The sequence below is a fragment of the Nerophis lumbriciformis genome, linkage group LG10, assembly GCF_033978685.3.
Source record: "Nerophis lumbriciformis linkage group LG10, RoL_Nlum_v2.1, whole genome shotgun sequence".
Classification (NCBI taxonomy): domain Eukaryota; kingdom Metazoa; phylum Chordata; class Actinopteri; order Syngnathiformes; family Syngnathidae; genus Nerophis; species Nerophis lumbriciformis.
The window spans coordinates 14,358,192-14,386,117 of NC_084557.2; the positions used below are offsets into that span (position 1 = coordinate 14,358,192).

Here is a 27,926-nt window from a genome sequence, read left to right on the forward strand (position 1 = left end):
AACTTTGTATGATGCCTTTGTCTCTATTTTGTACTGTATATTGTAAAAATGTCACCACTATTTTTTTTTTTCCGGACACAGTCGAAAATAAACTTCAGAAACGTTATATAGATTTGTTAGGTGCATTAAAAAAAATCTGCTTTTGGACGGATTCACGTCACTGCTTGTTGCAAGTCCTTATTATAGGAAAATAATATCTTATTCTGTTTGTTTATCGTACATTTGTTATTGTTTTTCCTTAATGCCTGAAGCTCCTCTCCACATCCAGCTCGCCTTGCAAAAAGAGGCATCTGCAACTGTATGCAAGCTCACGCCTAAATGCATAAACCAATGATTTGATACTTTTACATTGTTTAACACGAGCGTCGGCTCCGTAACGACGCGCATAAGTCCGACAAGACGGATTCCATCATGGGCCCCCTTTTAGTTTACCTTGTGAAGCTGCGTGACAAATAGCCTCTTTCAAGGTGAGCGAACATGTCATCAATATAAAGATGAAAGTGCTCAGACTGACACGGCCAACCTTCGACAGCGAGGAGGTCTAAGTGCATTCAAATGAATTCTGCCGGATGGCAGCTGGTGCCTGCAGCTGACGCTCCTGTTGTTTTTCCCCCGGCCTTCCCTTCGCACCCCTATGCGGTGAAATGAGGTGTGCGTGCACGAGGTAGAAATATTGACAAGCTTGTCAACGAGAAAAGGGGATTTGAGCAGACTGACGCTGAGGAGATGATACTGTCAGGGCGAGAGTGGCTCACTTAGCACGCAACTTTACAACCCCCTCGGGGATGATGAATTTGCATGCCAATGGTCGCCACCCGCTTCAGTAGGCCCGGAACAGTCAAAAGTTTCCGAGTAAAATCTGTTTCCGAGCGGTGTGGGTGAGACGAGTCCACATTATGTGTCCGTCTGCATGCGCCGGGAAGCTTTTCAGGCGCTTTGAATTAATCAGCAGGCCAATTACCTGTGAGCCCCTGCTATGTTAGAGGCAGATTTTTTTTATGTGCCCGAGAAGAGTTCTGGCTGTTAACTCTGCAGAGAGTCTCAGATCTCTTAATAGAAATTGACTGGGACATTTTATGCATGGAGGGTTTTTTTTCTTCCCTAAATTCTACATGAAAACGTTGACAGTTTGTACCAGTACTGTTTTCATAGATTGAATGGAGACGGTTTTTTTGGCTACACATTATTTTTTTTCTTCTTGGGGCTGCATGGTGAAAGAGTACCGTAATTTTCGGACTATAAGGCGCACTTAAAATCCTTTAATTTTCTCAAAAATCGTCAGTGCGCCTTATAACTCGGTGCGCCTAATGTACGGAATCATTTTGGTTTTGCTTACCGACCTTGAAGCAATTTTATTTTGTACATTATATAATAATTAGTGTGACCAGTAGATGGAAGTCAAACATAAGATATATGTGTAGACTGCTTTATGATGGCAATATGACTGAAGTAAACAACACCAAAACTTTAAATGTCCCATTGGAAAATAAAGAATATTACACACGGCACTCAAAAATCTGTCAAAATGTTTTAGTATGGCTTTGAAGCCGCACCGAAGCCTCCAAAAGAAATAACCCAATTGATATTATCAAGACACCCAAAAATATTACCGTATTTTCCGGACTATAAGGCGCACTTAAAATCCTTTCATTTTCTCAAAAATCGTCAGTGCGCCTTATAACCCGGTGCGCCTAATATACGGAATCATTTAGATTTTGCTTACCGACCTTGAAGCAATTTTATTTTGTACATTATGTAATAATTAGTGTGACCAGTAGATGGCAGTCAAACATAAGCTATATGTGTAGACTGCCTAATGATGGCAATATTATGCCAGTAAACAACACCAAAACTTTAAATGTCCCATTGGAAAATAAAGAATATTACACACGACACTCAAAAATCTGTCAAAATGTTTTAGTATGGCTTTGAAGCCACACCGAAGCCTCCAAAAGAAATAACCAAATTGATATTATCAAGACACCCAAAAATATTACCGTATTTTCTGGACTATAAGGCGCACTTAAAATCATTTCATTTTCTCAAAAATCGACAGTTCGCCATTTATTCGGAATAATTCTGGTTTTGCTTACCGAACTCGAAACAATTTTATTTGGTACATGGTGTAATAAGTCTGACTGGTAGATGGTAGTCACACATAAGAGATACGTGTAGACTGCAATATGACGCCAGTAAACAACACCAAAACTTTAAATGTCCAATTGAAAATAAAGAACATTACACACGGCACTCAAAAATCTGTCAAAATGTTTTAGTATGGCTTTGAAGCTGCACCGAAGCCTCCAAAAGAAATAATCAAATTAATATTATCAAGACACCCAAAAATATTACCGTATTTTCCAGACTATAAGGCAAACTTAAAATCATTTTTTTCCCCTCAAAACTCGACAGTGCGCCTTAAAACCCGGTGCGCCTAATGTACTGAACAATTCTGGTTGTGCTTACCGACCTCAAAACAATTTTATTTGGTACATGGTGTAATAAGTGTGACTGGTAGATGGTAGTCACACATAAGAGGTACGTGTAGACTGCAATATGACGCCAGTAAACAACACCAAAACTTTAAATGTCCAATTGAAAATAAAGATTACACACAGCACTCAAAAATCTGTCAAAATGTTTTAAGTATGGCTTTGAAGCCGCACTGAAGCCTCCAAAAGAAATAATCAAATTAATATTATCAAGACACCCAAAAATATTACCGTATTTTCCAGACTACAAGGCACACTTAAAACCATTTTTTCCCCCTCAAAACTCGACAGTGCGCCTTAAAACCCGGTGCGCCTAATGTACAGAATAATTCTGGTTGTGCTTACCGACCTCAAAACAATTTTATTTGGTACATGGTGTAATAAGTGTGACTGGTAGATGGTAGTCACACATAAGAGGTATGTGTAGACTGCAATATGACGCCAGTAAACAACACCAAAACTTTAAATGTCCCATTGGAAAATAAAGAATATTACACACGGCACTCAAAAATTTGTCAAAATGTTTTAGTATGGCTTTGAAGCTGCACCGAAGCCTCCAAAAGAAATAATCAAATTAGTATTATCAAGACACCCAAAAATATTACCGTATTTTCCGGACTATAAGGCGCACTTAAAATCCTTTCATTTTGTCAAAAATCGACAGTGCGCCTTATAACCCGGTGCGCCTAATGTTCGGAATAATTCTGGTTTTGCTTGCCGACATCGAAACTATTTTATTTGGTACATGGTGTAATGATAAGTGTGACCAGTAGATGGTAGTCACACATAAGAGATATGTGTAGACTGCAATATGACGCCAGTAAACAACACAAACACATTAAATGTCCCATTGGAAAATAAAGAATATTACACACGGCACTCAAAAATCTGTCAAAGTGTTTTAGTATGGCTTTGAAGCCGCACCGAAGCCTCCAAAAGAAATAACCAAATTGATATTATCAAGACACCCAAAAATATTACCGTATTTTCTGGACTATAAGGCGCACTTAAAATCTTTTCATTTTCTCAAAAATCGTCAGTGCGCCTTATAACCCGGTGCGCCTAATGTACGGAATCATTTTGGTTTTGCTTACTGACCTTGAAGCAATTTTATTTTGTACATTATGTAATAATTAGTGTGACCAGTAGATGGCAGTCAAACATAAGAGATATGTGTAGACTGCACTATGATGGCAATATGACTGAAGTAAACAACACCAAAACTTTAAATTTCCCATTGGAAAATAAAGAATATTACACACGGCACTCAAAAATATGTCAAAATGTTTTAGTATGGCTTTGAAGCCGCACCGAAGCCTCCAAAAGAAATAACCAAATTGATATTATCAAGACACCCAAAAATATTACCGTATTTTCTGGACTATAAGGCGCACTTAAAATCTTTTCATTTTCTCAAAAATCGTCTGCGCCTTCTAACCCGGTGCGCCTAATGTACGGAATCATTTTGGTTTTGCTTACCGACCTTGAAGCAATTTTATTTCGTACATTATATAATAATTAGTGTGACCAGTAGATGGCAGTCAAACATAAGCTATATGTGTAGACTGCCTTATGATGGCAATATGACTGAAGTAAACAACACCAAAACTTTAAATGTCCCATTGGAAAATAAAGAATATTACACACGGCACTCAAAAAATCTGTCAAAATGTTTTAGTATGGCTTTGAAGCCTCAGGTTGCTGGCTCGGCCACTCTCCCAACCGCGCCACACCGGGAAGTTGTGCGTCTTCACAGCTTGCGGAAGTCGTACTAAAAACTTTTTTAACTGATTTTTGAGCGCCGTGTGTAATGTTCTATATTCTCAATGGAACGTTTTGCCATCATAGTGCAGTCTACATGTGTCTCTTATGTATGACTGCCATCTACTGGTCACACTTACATTACACCACGATTTTTGAGAAAATGAAAGGATTTTAAGTGCGCCTTATAGTCCGAAAAATATGGTAACTGCTTTGCATTTCCCTTTTTCACATATTATTCACCGAGTGACTGCCGCTTCTCTCCATTAGCAGCGATGATGCTTCCTCCCACCTCACACTGCCGCTTCCCAACCCCGGTGTGGTTGTGTATTTACTGCTCCAGTGTTGTTTTACAGCCCCAGCAGGGGCAGTCAAGGTTCAGTAGTCCATGCCAGGTACCAGATGGTTTCATGACTCAGGTGCTCCACGCCTGGCTGACTCGCCAGCTGCAAGTGTCAGAGGCCCAGCCTGATCAATTGTCTCTCTCTCTCTCTCTCTCTCTCTCGCTCTCTCTCTCTCCCTTTCTGCATCTCGCCTTGCTGATGCAGCTTAGCATAGCAGGCCTCTGCTGAGGCATGTGCGCTGACATTTACCTCGACGGGGCAGAGGTGAAGTGAGATTGAGGAGGAAAGCGAGTTGTTGAGTATAGGAGGAGAGGTTGTGGCTGGATGAAATGCCAGAGCGTTGGCAGGTCGCCCGGCTGGGCTGGCTGGCAAACTGTGCGTGCATGCAGCCAGACGCCCTCAGAATGTAAAATGCTATGGAGATACACAGCTGTTATATTCAACAATGCTGGCATGTTTGCTTTGTCATTATCAAACGGTTTGCACTCAGAGAGACGCTACAGAGGGACCGGTACCCTGTTGTACATCTTACTGTACCCAAAGTCGGCTAGGATAGGCTTCAGCTCAACTGTGACCCGGCTGAGGACAAGCGGCATATGCATGCACAGACTGATGTCCTTGTAATTAGGGATGATGTTTGATAAGAAATTATCGAGTTCGAGCCTATTATCGAATCCTCTTATCGAACCGATTCCTTATCGGTTCTCTTATCGAGTCCAGATAGGTTGTTGTATATGGAAAAAAACACACAATATTTGGTTTAACAAAAGCTCACTTTTATTATATAAGAAAGAAAAAAAATCTAATAAATACATAAATATTGACTGTTACCCCCCTACAAAAAAAAATAAAAATAAATAAATATTGACTGTTGTTACCCAAAGTATATTGAGTGGAATTTTATATATACAGTAGCACAAAAACAACTTGTCTCTGTGATCACTATAGGTGTATAAATAATAATATAGTGTTAAATAAAATCAGTCCTTTGGGCACAAAACTGAAAATAATACAGCTCTCCAAAAAGTGCACTTCTGCTGCTATTTGACATAACTGTTTGTTATGATGCTTTGACATTTTTGCACAAATTCTTTGAAGAGAAAAGTTGTTTGCAAATGTGGTTACAATGCTAACAAATGAAAAGTTAAAGCTAAAAGAAGAAATACACTTTATTGAGTTAACATTATTTCTTTATAGGGGGAAAGATGTGATGTTATGAGCTAGGGAATATAACAACTACACTACCCAGCATGCAACGAGGGTGACGAGCATGCGCGGTAGCCCCGAAAAGTGTTGTTGCAAGAATGAGGTTATGAGCACGCTGTGAAAGTAAACGTCAAGAACTCAGCCAACACGCCTCGTCTGCATTATTTATAATTAGACAGACAACACATATACAGTGTGATTTTGTTTTGTTTACAAGGAAAGAAAAACAAAAGTTAAAAAAGGGAGGTATATATGTATGTGCTGCAGTTGCTTTAAGAACGTTGCGACAGCTGCCGTAAAGGAGGTGCGTTGCTAGCCTGGTTGCTATGTTTCCGGTTGGTCGTAAAAGTGTTCGTCATGTGTTTGTACCCTGCTCAAATCTCTCTGTAAAGTTATTCATTGGATTATATCTTTTGTCTTGAACTTTATTACACCTTGGAGCGCTTTATCCGGTCCATTGTTTTTCCTGCTTTTCCCTATCTGACTGAGCTACGTGACGTAATTTCTTGTGATGTCCGACGGGGCATTTCTGGTCGGGACGGGATTCGTTTTCAGGGATTCGAATAAAGAACCAACTCTTTTTCTTTACTATGGTGGCCTGGATAACGGGTACCGGTTCTCAAAAAGGGATTCGAGTCCGAGGAATCGGTTCTTTTCTTATCGAATAACCGGGAAAACCGGTTTCGAGTATCATCGCTACTTATAATGCAGTCAAATTCTTATACACCACTTTGTATGAACATAACACAGATCACAGTCAAGCATCAGCAATGCGAATCTATCTTTTGACAGTAATATCTGCAGTGTCGTACTTTTCAAGTTATAAACCAGAGGTTCGTAACTTGGGGTAGGGGAAATGATCGATTCTTACAAACCCCAAAACCAGTGAAGTTGGCACGGTGTGCAAATCGTAAATAAAAACAGAATACAATGATTTGCAAATCATTTTCAATCTATATTCAATTGAAGAGACTGCAAAGACAAGATACTAAACGTTCGAACTGGAAAAGGCTGAGAAGGTTGAGGAATGCTCATCAAACACTTATTTGGAACATCCCACAGGTGAACAGGCTAATTGAGAACGGGTGGGTGCCATGATTGAGTATAAAAGCAGCTTCCATGCAATGCTCAGTCATTCACAAACAAGGATGGGGCGAGGGTCACCACTTTGTGAACAAATGCGTGAGCAAATGGTCGGACAGTTTAAGAACAACATTTCTCAACAAGCTATTGCAAGGAATTTAGGGATTTCACCATCTACAGTCCGTAATATCATCAAAATGTTCAGAGAATCTGGAGAAATCACTGCACGTAAGCGATGATATTATGGACCTTCGATCCCTCAGGCGGTACTGCATCAAAAAGGGACATCAGTGTGTAAAGGATATCACCACATAGGCTCAGGAACACTTCAGAAAACCACTGTCAGTAACTACAGTTTGTCACTATATCTGTAAGTGCAAGTTAAAACTCTACTATGAAGAGCGAAAGCCATTTATCAACAACACCCAGAAACGCCTAAGATATTAACATTGAGTGTTACAACAGCGTGGCTTCATAGTAAAAGAGTGCGAGTACTAGACTGGCCTACCTGTAGTCCAGACCTGTCTCCCATTGAAAATATGTGGCGCAATATGAAGCGTAAAATACGACAACGGAGACCCCGGACTGTTGAACAACTTAAGCTGTACATCAAGCAAGAATGGGAAATAATTCCACCTGAAAAGCTTTAAAAATTGGTCTCCTCAGTTCCCAAACGTTTACTGAGTGTTGTTAAAAGGAAAGGCCATGTAACCGAGTGGTAAACATGCCCCTGCGCCAAATTTTGCAATGTGTTGCTGCCATTAAATTCTAAGTTAATGATTATTTGCAAAACAAAACAATATTAAATATCTTGTCTTTGCAGTCTATTCAATTGAATAAAAGTTGAAAAGGATTTGCAAATCATTGTATTCTGTTTTTATTTACGATTTACACAACGTGCCAACTTCACTGGTTTTGGGTTTTGTAGATGCATGTAGATTTGAACATAAGCTGTTCTGAATCCTCCAAATATTGTTTAAATATGTCAAAATATGCAGAAGATTTTAAAATGCATTTTAAACACAGCAAGAGGAGACGATAAGCAAGGCCTGGGCCCATAACATATTTTGCAGGACGATATATCTACCCACAAATTATCGCTGATAAAGACCAAATTGAGGTTTTATATACAATCATCATACTTGCCAACCTTGAGACCTCCGAATTCGGGAGATGGGGGTGGGGGTATTTTTTCTGTTGTGTTTATGTTGTGTTACAGTGCGGATGTTCTCCCGAAATGTGTTTGTCATTCTTGTTTGGTGTGGGTTCACAGTGTGGTGCATATTTGTAACAGTGTTATAGCTGTTTATACGGCCACCTTCAGTGTGACCTGTATGGCTGTTGATCAGGTATGTCTTGCAGTCACTTACGTGTGTCTGTAGAAGCCGCATACATCTGACTGGGCCGGCACGCTGTCTATAACGAGAAAAAGCGGACGCGACGACAGGTTGTAGAGGACGCTAAAGGCAGTGCCATCATGGCACGCCCTCAATATTGTTGTCCGGGTGAAAATCAGGAGAAATTCGGGAGAATGGTTGCTGCATTGATTTTCGGGAGAGGCACTGAAATTCGGGAGTCTATGATAATCATAGTAGTAATAATAATAATAATGCAAGTATTCTTTTCAAACGTAATACATTTTAGTTTCTCAATATTTTGTATCATTTTTAACATTTATATTTTTATCATTGTAATTGGAATGATCGTGGTGACCGGGACTTCCTCCACAGAGCCCAACCGGGCACAGCCCGGAAGAGGGCCGTAGACCCGCCCCACTGTAGACCCACCACCTGCAGGGGGATCCATGAGAGTTCTGTGCTATGTGTACTGGGTGTCAGTCAAAGGCCAGTGCCTCGGCGACCCTGTCCTCGGTTGCCAAATCTGGTTGTCGGGACATTGAACGTCACCTCTCTGGTGAGAAAAAAGCCTGAGCTTGTGCGTGTTGGCGAGAGATACCGTCGAGATATAGTCGAACCAAACTGCTTGAGATGGGTTGAATTTTTTTCTCCAATGCTGAAGTTGCCGTGGGGAAGTAGGCGGCGAGCAGGTGTGGGCTTATTATTAGCTCCTTCGCTTGGCGCCTGTGTGTTGGAATCATCCCCGATGAACGAGAGGGTTATTTCCCGGGGACGGGCTCTGACTGTAGTTTGAACGTACAGTATGTGCCAAATGGCAGTTCGGAATACTCTGCCTTCTTGGGGACCCTGGAGGGTGTGCTGCAAGACATCGCACGCAGAGACTTGGTGACTTGGTCCCAGTGAAACCTGGAGGGGCGTGATTGGGAGGAACGGCCTCCTCGATCTGAATCAGAGTGGTGTTCTGTTATTGGACTTCTGTATAAGCCACAGTCTATTCCAGGGCGCTGGAAAGGAGAGTTTGACCGTTACTTGAGCCTCGGATTCAGAAGGAACAAAATGTTTTTTGTCCTGGTCGTGGAACACAGGACCAGATGTATACCCTTGCTAGGGTACTGGAGGGGGAATGGGTGTTTGCTCAACCAGTCCACGTGTGTTTTTTGGATTTGGAGAAGGTATTCAACCCTGTACCTCACAGTGTCCTGTGGAGGGTGCTCCAAGAGTACGGGGTCCAGGGTCCGTTGCTACGGCCATTCTATCCCTATACAATCGGAGTAGGAGTCTGTTTTGCAATGTCTGTAGTATGTCTGACATGTTCACAGTGTACGTTTGACTCCGCCACGGCTGCTTTTTGTCACCGGTCTTAGTCATTATTTTTATGAACAGAATTTCTAGGAGCAGTCTGGGTGTGGAGGGTTTCCAGTTTGGTGGCCAGTGGATGATGTGAACCTGTTGGCTTCATCAGGCTGGGAATTTCAGCATTCACTGGGGAGGTTTTCAGCCGAGTGTAAAGCTGCTAGGATTTGGATCAGCACCTCCAAATCTGAGGCCATGAATCTCAGTCGAAAAAGGGGGACTGCCACCCTCAGGTTGGGAGTGAAGTTCTGCCTCGAGTGTAGGAGTTCAAGTATCTCAGGGTCTTGTTCACGAGTGAGAAAATAATGGAATGCAAGATTGACACATATTGGTGCGGCGTTGGCAGTGGTAAAGTCACTGTACCAGTCTGTTGTAGTGAACAAGAAGCTGAGCCAGAAGGCGAATCTCTCGATTTACCGGTCAGTCTAAATTCCTACCCTCACCTATGGTCACATGCTTTGGGTAGTGACTGAAAGAACAAGGTCCAGAATACAAACGGGATGAATTAGTTTCCCTGCAGGATGTCTGGAATCATCCTCAGAGATAGAGTGAGGAGCTCGGTCATCCAGGAGAGGCTCAGAATAGAGCTGCTGCTGCACTTCCCAAGTGAGTTATATGTGTTCATTGCTATCGCAACGTTTGTAATGGTGGCCTAAGACTTGTTTTCAAAATACTGCAGTCTTTGATGTTGGTGCAAACTGCAAGATGCATGAAGGATTGTTGAGATGGAATTGATTTTACCAGTACAATCCACAATAGACTCTCTTCAGTCATTGGCTTAATTACCGTACCATAAGAGTATACTCTCACGTGAGCTGAATTTGATGTTAAACTTTAAGGGGATGTGAAACTATTGACATTAGTTCATCCAACGAGTCTTTTTATATGGATAAATAATTCATAATAATATCGGTTTGATTAAGTTCATTGTGGCCGTGATTTTTTTTCCATTTTTTTTTCAACGCTGATTGGAAAGCGAGGCTTCAAGTCCCTAAGGTAAAGTAGACGTTATGGATCTTTGAGCATTGACTATTCTGTGGTTGCACTTAGAGAGCTTCACAGTTGTCAGTAGAAATAACTATTTTTTTTCCCCCCATGCAAACACATCAATATTAAGTCTGGTTTGGTTACTTACTCCTATGGACTCTTGGCATTTAAAAAAAGTATTCTCTGTATGTTTAATGTGACATCTTCACTGAGAACAAGCAGATGTCAAGGGAAGTCACTCGTATGACCTAAAATGGAAAGAAAAATGCATAAACAAAACAAGGGCAGCATGGGCGTACAGGGGTTAGTGCATGTGCCTCACAATACGAAGGTCCTGAGTTAGTGAGTTCAATCCCGGGCTCGGGATCTTTCTGTGTGGAGTTTGCATGTTCTCCCCGTGACTGCGTGGGTTCCCTCCGGGTACTCCGACTTCCTCCCACCTCCAAAGACATGCACCTGGGGTTGATTGGCAACACTAAATTGGCCCGAGTGTGTGAATGTGAGTGTGAATGTTGTCTGTCTATCTGTGTTGGCCCTGTGATGAGGTAGCGACCTGTCCAGGGTGTACGCCGCCTTCTGCCCGAATGCAGCTGAGATAGGCTCCAGCACCCCCCGCGACCTCAAAAAGGGACAAGCGGTAGAAAATGGATGGATGGAATATAAACCAATAGGTAATGTTGTTAATAGGGTACATAATAAATTAATGTATATGCTAAATATACCAACATACACTGTATTGCCAAAAGTATTTGGCCACCTGCTTTTACTCACATATGAACTTGAAGTGCCATCCCATGGAATTGTCCAAAATGTTTTGGTATTCTGGAGTATTAAAAGTTCCTTTCACTGGAACTAAGGGGCCAAGCCCAACTCCTGAAAAACCAACCCCACATCATAATACCTCCTCCACGAAATTTCACACTCTGCACAATGCAGTCCGAAATGTAGCGTTCTCCTGGCAACCTAAAATCCCAGACTGGTCCATCAGATTGCCAGATGGAAAAGCGTGATTCATCACTCCAGGTGTCTCCACTGCTCTAGAGTCCAGTGGCAACGTGCTTTACACCACTGCATCCCATGCTTTGCATTGGACTTGGTGATGTATGGCTTAGATGCAGCTGCTCGGCCATGGAAACCCATTGCATGAAGCTCTCTGCGTACTGTACGTGGGCTAATTAGAAGGTCACATGAAGTTTGGAGCTCTGTAGCAACTGACTGTGCAGAAAGTATTTTCACTATGCGCTTCAGCATCCGCTGACTCCTCTTTGTCAGTTTACGTGGCCTACCACTTGGTGGCTGAGTTGCTGTTGTTCCCAAACTCTTCACTTTTCTTATAATAAAGTTGACTTTGGAATATTTAGGAGCAAGGAAATGTCACGACTGGATTTGTTGCACAGGTGGCATCCTATGACAGTTCCACGCTGGAAATCACTGAGAGCGGCCCATTCTTTCACAAATGTTTGTGGAAAAAGTAAAAAGTCTCCATGCCTGAGTGCTTGATTTTATACACCTATGGCCGGGCCAAGTGATTAGGACACCTGATTCTCTTCATTTGGATGGGTGGCCAAAAACTTTTGGCAATATAGTGTATTATGACTAATGCAGTCAATAGCAAAATTGCTAACACTAATCATCATTGATTAATTAACGTGGCGATAGGATACACAATGTTTTTTGATTGATTGAATGTGTGCGGTAAAAAAGCAAAAAACAAAACAAAGTTTTAAATGGATCACATTTAAATCCAATCTGTTTGCAATGCGCTCCACTGGGTTCTAAAGCTTGTATATTTATTTAACCAGGTTCAATTGCTGTCTTGTTACGTGATAATTATGCCTGTCGGACAAATATTTGTCTTGTTGCGTGCTGAAGCCTTATGGTTGCCATCCAATGGGGCACAAGCAAGTACTCTTAGTGGTGCATTGCACTCGAAAATTGTCACTTACAAAACATTTTAGTAAAACTAGATAGTAAATGATACTGAACCTTAAATGCGGTAAAATTCATTGTATTCTCATTTGGAGCTCTTTGAGGAAATAAAGAATTGTGTGTCTGGCTGCATACAACGGATTGTGGGTTTGTGGGCCAGATGACAGTTTTAACCTTCGCCTCAAGCCTGCCTCTTAAACCGCCTAATTTAATTACGCCATTCTTTTGAACTGGCAAAGAATGTGACATTAAATGTGCAGCTTTTGCATTTGATTGGAAAAAAGAATACGAATGAACGTATTTTCCGGACTATAAGGCGCACTTAAAATCTTTTTTTTCCCCCCCTCAAAACTCGACAGTGCACCTAATGTACGGAATGATTCTGGTTTTGCTTACAGACCTCGAAGCAATTTTATTTGGTACAAGGTGTAATGACCAGTTTGACCAGTAGATGGCAGTCAAACATAAGAGATACATGTAATATGATGGCAATATGACTCAAGTAAACAACACCGACATTTTATATGTTCCATTGAGAATATAGAACATTACACACGGCACTCAAACATTTTTCGAAATGTTTTAGTACGACTTTGGTAAACTAGGAAGCCGCACCGCTTGATGGATTGTCGGCGCATTAAACATACAAATATTATTAGGGTGTGTGTATAAGGTAAGACATTATCTGGTGTTTTGTTTCGCAATACTATGCAAAAGCAACTTTTCTTACCTTCTGGTACCTGCTGATCTTTATTTGGGATCTGCATACATCCTGAAAAATTGCGTGTGTCCGCCTTTGTAGTCCGTGGCGACAGCGTAGTCGATAAGTTTCTTATTTTTCTCTAGCTTCTTGTTATGGGACATTCATCCTCCGCTGTTGCCATTTCTAATATAAAGTAGTGTAAAGTTCTTACTTATATATGTCAGTAAACTCGCCATGACAGCGCTAAAACGTACCGGTGTAGTGAGTTGACATAATTCACCCAAGGAACTTTAGTTATTAGAGAGCTTTTTCACGGCACACATTTGTTGTTGTTGTGTCCGGATGAGGAGATGCTGCTCCGTTGTTCATTTAAGTAAAGTTTGAATGTCATTAAAACAGTTATCTCCATCTTATGACACTTCTTCCACTCCCGTCCTTGCACGCTACACCGCTACAACAAAGATGACGGGGAGAAGACGCTGCCGAAGGTGAGCCACGTAAATAAGACAAAAACAGCGCATCCGGAAGCGATATTGTGAAATAAAACACCAGATAATGTCTGCTAATGGGTGCCATTTTGCGGTCCTTATACACACACCACAGTAACACTTGTGTGTTTAATGCGCCGACAATACATCAAGCGGTGCAGCTTCATAGCTTACCGAAGTCGTAGGAAAAGCATTTTGACAGATTTTTGAGTGCCATGTGTAATGTTCTATATTCTCAATGGAACAATTATAGTTTTGGTGTTGTTTACTGGCGTCATCTTGCAGTTTACACGCCTCTATTATGTATGACTGCCATCTACTGGTCACACTTTTAATTACACCATGTACCAAAAATACGCTATGTATTACTCATTAAAATTATATAATTTGTTCAACATGACTATAAATAAAACATCAGCAGTCATGGCAACGTTAAATTCCATGCTCCATGAAGTCTTCAACCCAGAATTGAGTCTTGTTCACACAAACTCATGATTTATTTACCTCTGACATGATTTGAGCGCACTAATCTCTCTCCACTGAAGATTTGGCGACATAAACACATCCTGAAAGACAACCCTGACAAGTATCCACCACAAAGAAATCATGTCCGTAGAATATTTTATGATTGTGGAAAAGGTGACTTTAGAAACTGATGGAGATAAATGAGCAATACATTCTGCTACTTGTGGATTCTACAACCTTCAAAAAATGCCTTCTTCATTAGCATTTTTGACTCACCCATTCTGAGTAACTGAGTCTGGATTATGATATTCCCATATACAGTCGCGATCAAAAGTTTACTACACTTGTAAAGAACATAATGTCATGGCTGTCTTGAGTTTCCAATAATTTATACAACTCTTATTTTTTTGTGATAGAGTGATTGAAGCACATACTTGTTGGTCACAAAAAACAATCATGAAGTTTGGTTCTTTTATGAATTTATTATGGGTCTACTGAAAATGTGACCAAATCTGCTGGGTCAAAAGTATACATACAGCAATGTTAATATTTGGTTACATGTCCCTTGGCAAGTTTCACTGCAATAAGGCGCTTTTAGTAGCCATCCACCAGCTTCTGGCAAGCTTTTGTTGAATTTTTTACCACTCTTCTTGACAAAATTGGTGCAGTTCAGCTAAATTTGTTGGCTTTCGGACATTGACTTGTTTCTTCAGCATTGTCCACACATTTAAGTCAGGACTTTGGGAAGGTCATTTCTAAAACCTTAATTCTAGTCTGATTTAGCCATTCCTTTACCACTTTTGACGTGTGTTTGGGGTCATTGTCCTGTTGGAACACCCAACTGTGCCCAAGACCCAACCTCCGGGCTGATGATTTTAGGTTGTCCTGAAGAATTTGGATGTTATCCTCCTTTTTCATTGTCCCATTTACTCTCTGTAAAGAACCAGTTCCATTGGCAGCAAATAAGGCCCAGAGCATAATACTACCACCATCATGCTAGACGGTAGGTATGGTGTTCCTGGGATTAAAGGCCTCACCTTTTCTCCTCCAAACATATTGCTGGGTATTGTGGCCAAACAGCTCAATTTCACATGGACAAAGAAAAGACCTTCTGGAGGAAAGTTCTAGGTCTGATGGTAATCTCCATCCATCCATCCATTTTCTACTGCTTATTCCCTTCGGGGTCGCGGGGGGCGCTGGAGCCTATCTCAGCTACAATCGGGCGGAAGGCGGGGTACACCCTGGACAAGTCGCTACCTCAATACAGGGCCCTGATGGTAATATCTCTTTATAAATAATATCCCTTTGCGATGCCGACTTGGATCACTTTTCCCAGCTATCTTATTCCACCTTCTCAGAAAGGCTTGTCACAAAAAATGGATTACAATTGTGACACTTGAAGGAAAACAGCGGGTTGCCTGGGTGCAGTGATTACATTGCCGGGACGCAACATGTAATGGCCTCCATTGGTGAACATCTGCCGGAGCTTGTTCACCCTGTAGACACACTTCTAGACAGCCTGCGTGAAATTATTGCAACTTGCATGATGCATCATGCATCTGTCATGCTGAGAAGGAGGGGGTTGTTGGCAATAGGCAAACATCAATAGAGGGTCTAAAAGCCCTCCTAAATATGGTGCATTTAGTACAGTTGAAACACATGTTTTTGTGCCAAAGTATTGTATTTTTCGGACCATAGGGCACACCGGATTATGAGGCGCACTGCTGATGAGCGGGTCTATGCAGGTCTATTTTCATATATACAGCGCACCGGATTATAAGGCGCATTAAAGGGGTCATATTATGATTTTTTTCAGAATTTAAAACACTATCTTGTGGTCTGCATAACATGTAATGGTGGTTCTTTGGTCAAAATGTAATGTTTTACAGACCATTTCCAAGTGGCTTTCTGAGCGTTTCTTCAGGATGCACCGTTTTGTGGGCGGTCTTATTTACGTGGCTCACCTTCGACAGCGTCTTCTCCCCACCATCTTTGTTGTAGCGGTGTAGCGTGCAAGGACGGGAGTGGAAGAAGTGTCAAAAGATGGAGCTAACTGCTTTAATGACATTCAGACTTTACTTAAATCAACAACGGAGCAGCAATATCTCATCCGTGGCTCACTAGTGCAACAACAAGGCCAGAAATGTGTCCCGTGAAAAACCGTCCGACCGGAACTCTCTAATAACTAAATTTCCTTGGGTAACCCTAACCCTAACCCTACCCCTAACTCACTACAGTTTTTAGCTCTTTGATAGCTAGTCTACTGACAGATATATTTAGAACTTTACGCTCCTTTATATTAGAAATGGCAACAGCGGAAGATGAATGCCACATAAGAAGGTAGAGAAAAAGACTTATCGACACAGACTAAAATGGCGGATGCACTCAAATTTTCAGTACTTATGGAGATCCCAAATACACATCAGCAGGTACCAAAAGGTAAAACAAGTTGGTTTTGTATAATAATGCGGAAAATAATGTTCATTTCTAAGGTGATTTTATGTATTTCACTTTATGTATTAAGAGCAAACATATGTTGTGGGAATTGTGTTGGAGCGTTCTGTCTATTTGTTTACCTAATGCCCAAGTGTCAAAGTCAAGGCCCGCGGGCCAGATTCGGCCCGCAAAGTAATTTTCTATGGCCCCCGGAATTATATTGTTATGTATGCTGGAAGGAGTTGACGGCACAGACACAAGGGGGCAATGTTGCTCTATGTATTTATATATCCATCCATCCATCCATTTTCTACCGCTTATTCCCTTTGGGGTCGCGGGGGGCGCTGGAGCCTATCTCAGCTACAATCGGGCGGAAGGCGGGGTATACCCTGGACAAGTCGCCACCTCATCGCAGGGCCAACACAGATAGACAGACAACATTCACACTCACATCCACACACTAGGGCCAATTTAGTGTTGCCAATCAACTTATCCCCAGGTGCATGTCTTTGGAGGTGGGAGGAAGCCGGAGTACCCGGAGGGAACCCACGCAGTCACGGGGAGGACATGCAAACTCCACACAGAAAGATCCCGAGCTCGGGATTGAACCCAAGACTACTCAGGACCTTCGTATTGTGAGGCAGATGCACTAACCCCTCTGCCACCGTGAAGTATTTATATATATATATATATATATATATATATATATATTAATAACTACATATAATAACAAACAATACTAAGAATATAAACTAAACAAGAGAATGGAGTGTGACTAATCCAAAAGGGGTGTATGTGTGTGTGACTATGTGTGTAATTAATTGTTGTGTATTTCCGTGATGTGTTGGGCAAGAGGAGGGACAAAGCAGAAGAAGGTCCGTGAGACAAGCGGTAGTCGAGGATCGAGGGAGGCAGTCCAAAGTCAAGGCTTGATGATGGAGGACGCGGGTAGCAAACGTAACATAGGATTAAGTTCCGGCCAGGATGCTTGGGTCCACTGGTCTTTATACGGCTCGCCCTCATCAGTCCCAGGTGTGCAGATTGCTGATCGCCCACAGCCTTGCCGGCATGTGGGCGTGACGTGGCCAGCGCGAGCAGGGGCGTGTCTCGGCACGCTGCCAACGGAGGTGCTGGCAGACCCAGCTGCCGTAGAAAAGCGGGTTCAAGCCCGCGCTGTGACAGACATATGATTATTATTAGAACCGGCTCGCAGGCCACAGCCGCCTGCTGCTGTTTTGCACGCACCAATACTCCATCAGTGTTGGCGCAAGGAATTTTCAAAACGGGGTCCCAGGGACCCCATCAAGTCATAAAAATGGGGTCCCACAGTAAAGTTGTGGGGTCCCACTTTTTTGTAACCGTTTTGAAAACAAATGATAAATGTATGCATTATCCTGTTATATCTCACATTCTATATTGTGTTGTACATTTATATGCACGTGCAACACTTAGAACTTTTAGCATATCAGTATGTGGAATTAAATTATGGAATGGATTAAGTAAAGAAGTTAAAAATTGTACTGATATGATCCAGTTGTTCAAAATAGTGCTTACAGAGTACAAAGAAGAAGATTTATGAGAAATACTTCCAACCTTATTGAAAATAAGATATTCTTCATCTCAGTATGTTAATAATGACTGAGTTAATTAATTAATTACATATTACAAAACTGTTGTATACTAATTCATAGATGTTATTTTATTATATAAAAAGGTCAGTAAATGATTCTATATATTTGTAAACGCTTTGAAGTGGGAAAGGGGTAGGATTAAATAATAATCTTCCTACTCCTTTTCGGGCATGATGTTAAATGAAATGATATGAAATTGTGTGATGTATTATGATGTAAGTGTGTTCATGTTCGAAATAAACTAAAGAAAGAAAAAAAGAAAGAAACAGGTTGTCGTAAACATTAATTCATCAAAGAAATTATACACAATTTAAGTATTTTTTATGCATATGTAAATGTATCAGTATCCGTATCATTCACTTTCTTCTTTCCTTCATGGATCTAAACTTTACCGCTGCCGGTATTTTTTTCAATATTTTTATTGTAATATTTTCAGAATGTGTTTGTTCTATTTTTGGCCAAAGTAAGACAAAAAAAACTATCTTTATTTTTTTAGTTTTAATGCCAGGATTTTAATAGTCCGGCCCGCGTGTGCACGGATATCCCTCCATGCGGCCCCTGAGCTAAAATGAGTTTGACACCCCTGGATGCTGACAAACATACTTTGTTCAAAATAAATTCTATATGGGGAATAAATGCATCAATTGTATGAATTGTTATAATCGTTTAATAATCAAATCGTGAGGCGCCTCAGATGGCACACCTCATGTGATTAGACATGCTTGCATATTGGATAAAGGACATACATTTCCATCCAACACTTTTTTACCGCTTGTCCCTCAGGGTTGCATTCACACCAATGTCAATTTTGTCTAATAGCAGGAATTACTAAAACAAATGCTTATTAACCAAGATGCCTGAGGTGATTTATAAGGCATATTGACTCAAGACTTCGATATTATAGACTTGGCCTCGCTGCTGTCTTTTGTGATTTAGCGCCAGTGTCAGTACCTGATTTGACTTGAATTTCCACTGAGGTGTAGGTGGGCTTGTGAAGCACCTCCACACAAACAATTACTGTACTTTCTTAGTGCACCTACTCATAAACTACATTTTGGACACATAGTGTATACTTATTGGCCACACCAGTCTGTAAAATATTTACACAGGCAGGTGTGTTCATTCACGAATGCACCGGAAGACAGTGCCTGGACCACGAATCGTAGAGCAGACCTGGGCAAATTAAGGCCCGGGGTCCGCATGCGGCTCGTTAATCTTTTCAATCTGGCCCGCCGGACATTCCCAAATAATTTTTTAGATCTTTAAGATCGAAACTATAGCCGCCATTATGATGTGCAGTGATGTTTTCAAATGACCGTAAGTCTTGAACTATACAAAGTATTTCAATGGTTGGAATCTGCGTTTTTGCATGATATACTAGTTACTATGGTAATCTAATTGGTTGCTATGGTAATCTAAGTCACAGCAGCTCAGACGATGCACCAAGCAGTGTGGGTGGGGAGCGTTTCCACAGAGTGTTTCCAGAGCGGCTAGCCTGAAATGTGGGTGTCAGGGACAGACGTGGAAGGAGATTTTTACAACAAAGTTCTAAAGCTTAGTGATATATCATTTATATCAGATTGTAGGTGGGGTTTTTATTACCCTTTGCGTTCATATTTCGCTGTTTGTTGCATTTTTGTTGCGTTTCGCTTGATTGTAAAATATGTCGATCGAGAGGGGGCGTGACGTTCATATGTTGTCAATATTCAGTGTTTTATCGTTCATAGCTAATATTGTAAATCCCACATTCTTTTTTTCATGTACATTCTGGGTGTCTCATTCAGTAAAAAAAAATAAAATTCCGTTCCGTTTTTTAAGGCAGTCTGTCATAATATTTTTAGCATTCATACATTATTGTAAGGTTTTGTATTAGAGTTCCTAAAAATAGATATTTTTTTCTCTAAATTTAGCCCCCCGAAGCAAAATATTTTCCCAAGTCTGTAGTAGAGGTTAGTGGTGCATAGTGTGTTAAAGGCCTACTGAAATGCGATTTTCTTATTTAAACGGGGATAGCAGGTCCATTCTTTGTGTCATACTTGATCATTTCGCGATATTGCCATATTTTTGCTGAAAGGATTTAGTAGAGAACATCGACGATAAAGTTCGCAACTTTTGGTCGCTGGTAAAAAAGCCTTGCCTGTACCGGAAGTAGCAGACGATATGCGCGTGTTGTCACAGGTTGTGGAGCTCCTCACATCCGCACATTGTTTACAATCATGGCCACCAGCAGCGAGAGCGATTCGGACCGACAAAGCGACAATTTCCCCATTAATTTGAGCGAGGATGAAAGACTTGTGGATGAGGAAAGTGAGAATGAAGGACTAGAGGGCAGTGGGAGCGATTCAGATAGGGAAGATGCTGTGAGAGGCGGGTGGGACCTGGTATTCAGCTGGGAATGACTAAAACAGTAAATAAATACAAGACATATATATACTCTATTAGCCACAACACAACCAGGCTTATATGTAATATGCCACAAATTAATCCCGCATAACAAACACCTCCCCCCTCCCGTCCATATAACCTGCCAATACAACTCAAACACCTGCACAACACACTCAATCCCACAGCCCAAAGTACCGTTCACCTCCCCAAAGGTCATACAGCACATATATTTCCCCAAAGTTACGTACGTGACATGCACGTACGGGCCAGCGATCAAATGTTTGGAAGCCGCAGCTGCATGCGTACTCACGGTACCGCGTCTGCGCATCCAACTCAAAGTCCTCTTGGTAAGAGTCTCTGTTTTCCCAGTTCTCCACAGGCCAATGGTAAAGCTTGACTGTCATCTTTCGGGAATGTAAACAATGAAACACCGGCTGTGTTATCCGGCACAACAGTCAGGGGTTGCATTCTACGGTGGGGGTGCGTTATCCGGCACAACACCTGCCGCAATACACCACTTCCCACCTACAGCTTTCTTCTTTGCTGTCTCCATTGTTCATTCAACAAATTGCAAAGGATTCACCAACACAGATGTCAAGAATACTTTGGAATTTTGCGATGAAAACAGACGACTTAATAGCTGGCCACCATGCTGTCCCAAAATGTCCTCTATAATCCGTGACGTCACGCGCAGGCGTCATCATACCGAGACGTTTTCAGCAGGATATTTCGCGCAAAATTTAAAATTGCACTTTAGTAAGCGAACCCGGCCGTATTGGCATGTGTTGCAATGTTATGATTTCATCATTGATATATAAACTATCAGACTGCGTGGTCGGTAGTAGTGGGTTTCAGTAGGCTTTTAAATGACTGACTGAATGATTGTGTGAGTGTGTTTGATGTAATGTGAACGATTTCATTGGATCACCTTGACCCAGTTGCCAATTTCACTGGTATGATGTGACGAGGCTAATCTTATTGTCGCCATGTGAAGCTGGTGTATAAAGTGCAGAGAAAGTACAGTATCTGGTGAGCAAACAACCAACTTAAATGTATCCAGCTCCTCTCTTTAGGGAGCCTAGTATTGATGTTGGTACCCCAATGAAGGGTGTTAAAAGTGGTGCAGTTAAGTTAAGTTCATTATTCAAGTGTTGAACACTGTAATGTCGGCTTTGAGTTGCACAAAGATGCCAAAAGTAGACCGTGGTCAATATACAGTATAAATAGCTCAAGGTCATTCATCTTTTCACGTAACTCATAACATGAGTACCGCTCACTATGTGGGACGTGCTTATCAGAAGCCTCCATATAATTAATTCAGATATCTCTCGCTGTCTTGCATAAAGCTTAAGTTCTCTTGCTGCAGCAGCAGGAAGTGCTGCCAACAGCGAGACAACCCTCAGGAGAGTGCACTGACATCCATGCAATCCACTTACAAAAGTACACAGTGAGGCCCAGCCTATTAGCATGAACACAACCTCTTTGATAGTAATTCCTCAGAGACTGGGAGGCCATGTCCTCACTCGAACTGAAAAAAATATTTCAAAGATATATGGAACTAGTTACGGTCTGTTGAGTGTTTATGTTATTTCCGATTGATCAGTCTGCAAATTGACTCGGTCTCTTGCTAACCTTCAATCGAACTTTTAGCTCGAAAATGTGTGTTTTTCATAACTTTTGGCATCCTTTGTCTTGCAGACCGCCGATGTATGTTGCCGACAGGAAGGACACCACGAGGGCTGTGTGCCCGGCTTCCAGGTCAAACAATACCAGGTGGCATATAGGAGAACTTTCCAGAAAGGCCTGCCACTCCTACAAGGTCAGTGTGAAATGAACACAACCAGCAAGCTCTTTCTTTTTCTCAGGGTCCAGTTGTTCAAATCTTGAAGGGCCAGTTGTTCAAAACATTTAATCTTGTTCAGAATTTTTTTGTTTACCCAGGATTGGCACATCCGTCTTTATGTTGTTTTTTCAAAGCAATTTTGGATTGGAATAACTTGATCCAGATACAGTTTTCAAGATTACCAATCCTCCAATTAGGACAACATATCACAATCCTGATATATGTAAAGAACAACAGGTAGAAGAGCCACTGTTGCATAAGATGAGCTATTGGCTGTTGAGGTGAATTATACCATGTACCATTTTCTTATATGATTGTGAGCTAGCATGTGTTTGTATTTGGTCACAGAATCCTTTAGAGGATTATTTTACTAAGGTCAAAAGTGCACATGCCAATCACAGGCGCTCCAGAGGGTGGTAGCTTTTGCTCCCAGGTAATTGGACTCTTAAAGGATAGCAGCAGTTAGATTTTAGGAGGAAGTGTAAAGACATTAGCAACATCTGGTAGGAAGCCCTCAGAAGTAGGAGTAGAGGATAAGGGTCTGAGGTCACCCGACTCAAACCGATCACAGTAAATAGGTTGACTGACAGGCCCCAAGGCCAGAACAATAAAGAGTAACTGTCTTTGTGTGAACAGTATTTAAGGACAGTTGTCCAAGAACAAAGCAGAATATTGATCAGGCTCATACTCCTTCTCCTGGAGCTGCAGCTCCAGTCTGAGGCTCGCTGAAACAAATACAGCTTTTTGTTCAACGTTCCTCGTGGCGTCGTCTTGGCTCATCACCCAACACACAGTCACTCTGTCCTGGGAGAGTGGCACGACCATCAAGTATACAACAATGTCATCGCGTCATTTGCATAATTAATTGCGATTGACGCCGTAGCACAGAGAAATACGTTTGCGAGAGGGATCAGAAGTGAGTTTTTAAAAATGCTAATTTTGATTAGAGCTGCAAATTAACTGTTGATTCCTAGTTTTCTTCACATTTGAATAAGTTTTGTTCTGCATTGTTAATTGGTAGAGTATCAAATTTGATCAAAAGAATGAAGGGTTTTGACAATCACAGACAAACCGGATCCACTGACTTGCTCATTATCATGAACAGTGATTTATTTAAGTGTGACATTACAGTAAATAATCATTTTAATTTTTTTATTTTACATCTTGCTCTGTAAACCAAGGCGGAAACTGCGGCAGCTGTTGTCAACGCCACTCGAGAAGGACATTCACTGCAAAATGTTACGTGCTTTCATGTCTCTAAAACCCCCGCAGAAAGTAGTTAGATTTGTCGCTTTTGAGAAAGAAAGTAGCTGAGACGAGTTGGAAAGTTGCCAGATTTGATGGGAAAGTCGCCAAGTTGATGACACTTAGAAGAGCCAACATGAAGTCCCTGTGAGCATTTTCTATTTTGAGAGAAAATCCACAAAAAGAACAATCTTCCATTCAAACTTCCCTTTACAGTATAATGCATTTTATGACCCATCATCAAAGACACGACAAATACAAAACTTTTAAAACATTTTTTGTTTGTTATTAAAATATGTTTGGGGGGATTGTTCAAGGGTCTCATTGTTTTTACAATACATTTATTCTATTTTGACTTTATTATACTGAAAGGTTTATTTTGGAGCCCATGTCTTTATTCACTTAATCACTAACGGTTAAACAAGTTAAGTGCGAAAATGTAAATTAAAGTACATAATGTACACTAAATGATAAACATTTGTTATTTTAACAATTTTATAGTTTTATGACATTTACAATCAGGATAATCCTGTTTTTTGGAGCAAAATTATTCAAATCCTACTGAATGATTTTGAACAACACAAACTGTGTCATGTTCTGTGGTCATGTTTTTGTTTGGTTATGTTCTGTTGTTTTTTGGACTCTTAGTTCCTGTTTACGCTCCATTGTTTCAGTTACCATGTCAACTCATTAGTTTCACCTGCCTCATTTGTTTGGACTCACGCACCTGTGTTAATCATGTCATTATTATTTAAGCCGCTAGTTGCCAGGTAGTCCGCCTGGCGACATTGCTCACTTCATGCCATGATTCCCGACTTTCGATGCTTGTATTCCATGCCATAGTTTTCATGCTCGTTTCACGTCACAGTAAGTGTAGTTTTGTTTCATGTCCATAGTTTCTGTCTTAGTGTTAGTTTTGTTCCCTGCGTTAAGTTTGTATCTCCGCCTTGTGCGCGCCTTTTGTTTGTACTTTTGAGTAATTAAATCATGTTCCTACCTTCATCCGATGTCCAGTCAAGTACGTTTGCACCACGGGAAAACATTTCTTGCAGTAAGCTGCACCATAGTCCTCGTCCTGACAAACTGAAGGTTTGATCCAGATTAAAACAGGGAATGGATTCTGCGATCTATTCGATTTCAGAATCCTTCTTTCCCTTTTGAACAACCCATTACCTTTCAACAACTTGCCCCAAACCTATGTATTTGGATTATCTTGGGTGGACCCCGCCTTCCGCCCGAGTGCAGCTGGGATAGGCTCCAGCATCTCCCGCGACCCAGAGAGGGACACGCGGTAGAGAATGGACGGATGGATAGATGATCTAATCCAATGTTGCTTTGAAAAAAACAGCATAAAAGTAAAACAGACTACCTGACCCTGGATAGCAAAAAATAAATATTACCAAAGATGGATCATTTTGATCCAGATTAATTATATCAAACCATGCAATTAATTAATAATAGAATACAATGATTAAATCATGAAAGCTCAAATTAAACTGCGCATCACTCTGAATGTTGCTAGGCGTGTAAAAAAAACAACTAAAATAATAACCAACATGGGGTCACTCAAAGTGTATTTATTTTAAGACACAAAAGACAACACAGAAAGTAGAATTACCCAATTTTCCATATCCTTTGAGAAGCCAGACTATATACAGTACAGGCCAAAAGTTTCCAAAAAGTTTGGCCTGTACTGTATGTCCCCCGAAAAAGCTAATATTCCAAGTGCTTTCATATAAAACATACAATTCAAACATTAAAAAACAACAACACAGGGATGCCATTGTGAATAACAATGTTCAATGATTTTTAGATGTGTCTGTAACTATTAAATTCCAAATTAGAGTAAACATTTAATACTTTGTTTGATTGTGACATCTTTTTAGCAAATTTCAATTGTTTTGCCTTTCTGGTCTTTAGTGTTTGGTAGTCTACCATTCTAACTGAATGGTTTAAAAAAAAAATCTGTTGAATAATGATCAGTGAATGTTATTTATTTGACCAGTTAGAGTTTGATTTAAATTACATTCTGTTCCTGAGATTCACCTGAAATCAGAATTATATATATATATATATATAAATGATAATGATAAATGGGTTGTACTTGTATAGCGCTTTTCTACCTTCAAGGTACTCAAAGCGCTTTGACACTACTTCCACATTTACCCATTCACACACACATTCACACACTGATGGAGGGAGCTGCCATGCAAGGCGCTAACCAGCACCCATCAGGAGCAAGGGTGAAGTGTCTTGCTCAGGACACAACGGACATGACGAGGTTGGTACTAGGTGGGGATTGAACCAGGGACCCTCGGGTCGCGCACGGCCATTCTTCCACTGCGCCATGCCGTGTATATATATATATATATATATATATATATATATATATATATATATATATATATATATATATATATATATATATATATATATATATATATATATATATATATATATATATATATATATATATATATATATATATATATATATATTGGATTAAACTGTCCCAATCCTATATGAGTTTTAAACAACACATACTGGGGGTTTGATCCTTAAAACAAAGATTGGATTATGTGATTTAATAGATGGATAAACTTTTTGCGAAACATAAATTCATCTTCGACAGGCTCTAAGACAAAACAAAAAAATAAGAGATGCAAAATAGAATATTGACACAAAATGTAAGATCTAAAGGATGATGCAACAGTTTTCATTTATTTGTGTTTAAAGTGATAATGGCAGTGGGAATGAAAGTGTTTTTATATATGTTTTTCCTGGTAAGTGGGACTTTAAAGTGATGTTCTGATGGTAGCAGCAGGAAGGATGAGTGCAGTGGGTGTGTGGGGTCCTGAATGATGGAGCTGGTTTTCTTGGTAACTGGCTGAGTGTGGAGATCTGTCAGGGAGGTCTGGAGAGTGCTATTATTTTCCTGGCCTGTTATGAGGGTATGAGTATGAGGGCACGTTTTGTTTGATGTTTAATGGTAAGTAAATTGTACCAGGACGCCATGTTGAAAATTACTTTGGATTCTATTAATGATTTGTAGACCAGAGCCAGAGTGTCCTAATCGATGCTGAAAAACCTGAGTTTTCTCTCAGCAGGTGGAAGCACGGCCGTGCTTTCAGATAAACGGTATCAGCATGTGTGGTGAAGGTACAAACCCCGTTTCCATTTGAGTTGGGAAATTGTGTTAGATGTAAATATAAACGGAATACAATGATTTGCAAATCATTTTCAACCCATATTCAGTTGAATATCCTACAAAGACAACATATTTGATGTTCAAACTGATAAACATTTTTTTTTTGCAAATAATCATTAACTTTAGAATTTGATGCCAGCAACACGAGACAAAGAAGTTGGGAAAGGTGGCAATAAATACTGATAAAGTTGAGGAATGCTCATCAAACACTTATTTGGAACATCCCACAGGTGAACAGGCTAATTGGGAACAGGTGGGTGCCATGATTGGGTATAAAAGTAGATTCCATGAAATGCTCAGTTATTCACAAACAAGGATGGGGCGAGGGTCACCACTTTGTCAACAAATGCGTGAGCAAATTGTTGAACAGTTTAAGAATAACCTTTCTCAACCAGCTATTGCAAGGAATTTAGGGATTTCACTATCTACGGTCCGTAATATCATCAAAGGGTTCAGAGAATCTGGAGAAATAATTGCACGTAAGCAGCTAAGCCCGTGACCTTCGATCCCTCAGGCTGTACTGCATCAACAAGCGACATCAGTGTGTAAAGGATATCACCACATGGGCTCAGGAACATTTCAGAAACCCACTGTCAGTAACTACAGTTGGTCGCTACATCTGTGAGTGCAAGTTAAAACTCTCCTATGCAAGGCGAAAACCGTTTATCAACAACACCCAGAAACGCCGTCGGCTTCGCTGGGCCTGAGCTCATCTAAGATGGACTGATGCAAAGTGGAAAAGTGTTCTGTGGTCTGACGAGTCCACATCTCAAATTGTTTTTGGAAACTGTGGACGTCGTGTCCTCCGGACCAAAGAGGAAAAGAATCATCTGGATTGTTATAGGCGCAAAGTTGAAAAGCCAGCATCTGTGATGGTATGGGGTTGTATTAGTGCCCAAGACATGGGTAACTTACACATCTGTGAAGGCGCCGTTAATGCTGAAAGGTACATACAGGTATTGGAGCAACATATGTTGCCATCCAAGCAACGTTACCATGGACGCCCCTG

At 40.8% G+C, this 27,926-nt stretch overlaps 1 protein-coding gene across 1 annotated transcript in view; it reads left to right on the forward strand.

Annotated features, from left to right (window-relative positions):
- The window catches only part of cdh13 (cadherin 13, H-cadherin (heart)), an 892,196-nt gene that overhangs the window by 195,786 nt on the left and 668,484 nt on the right, over window positions 1–27,926 (forward strand). The window contains exon 2 of the mRNA XM_061970208.1: window positions 22,320–22,440. Within this exon, the coding sequence (XP_061826192.1) occupies window positions 22,320–22,440 (121 nt within the window). The remainder of the gene's footprint in view (window positions 1–22,319; window positions 22,441–27,926) is intronic.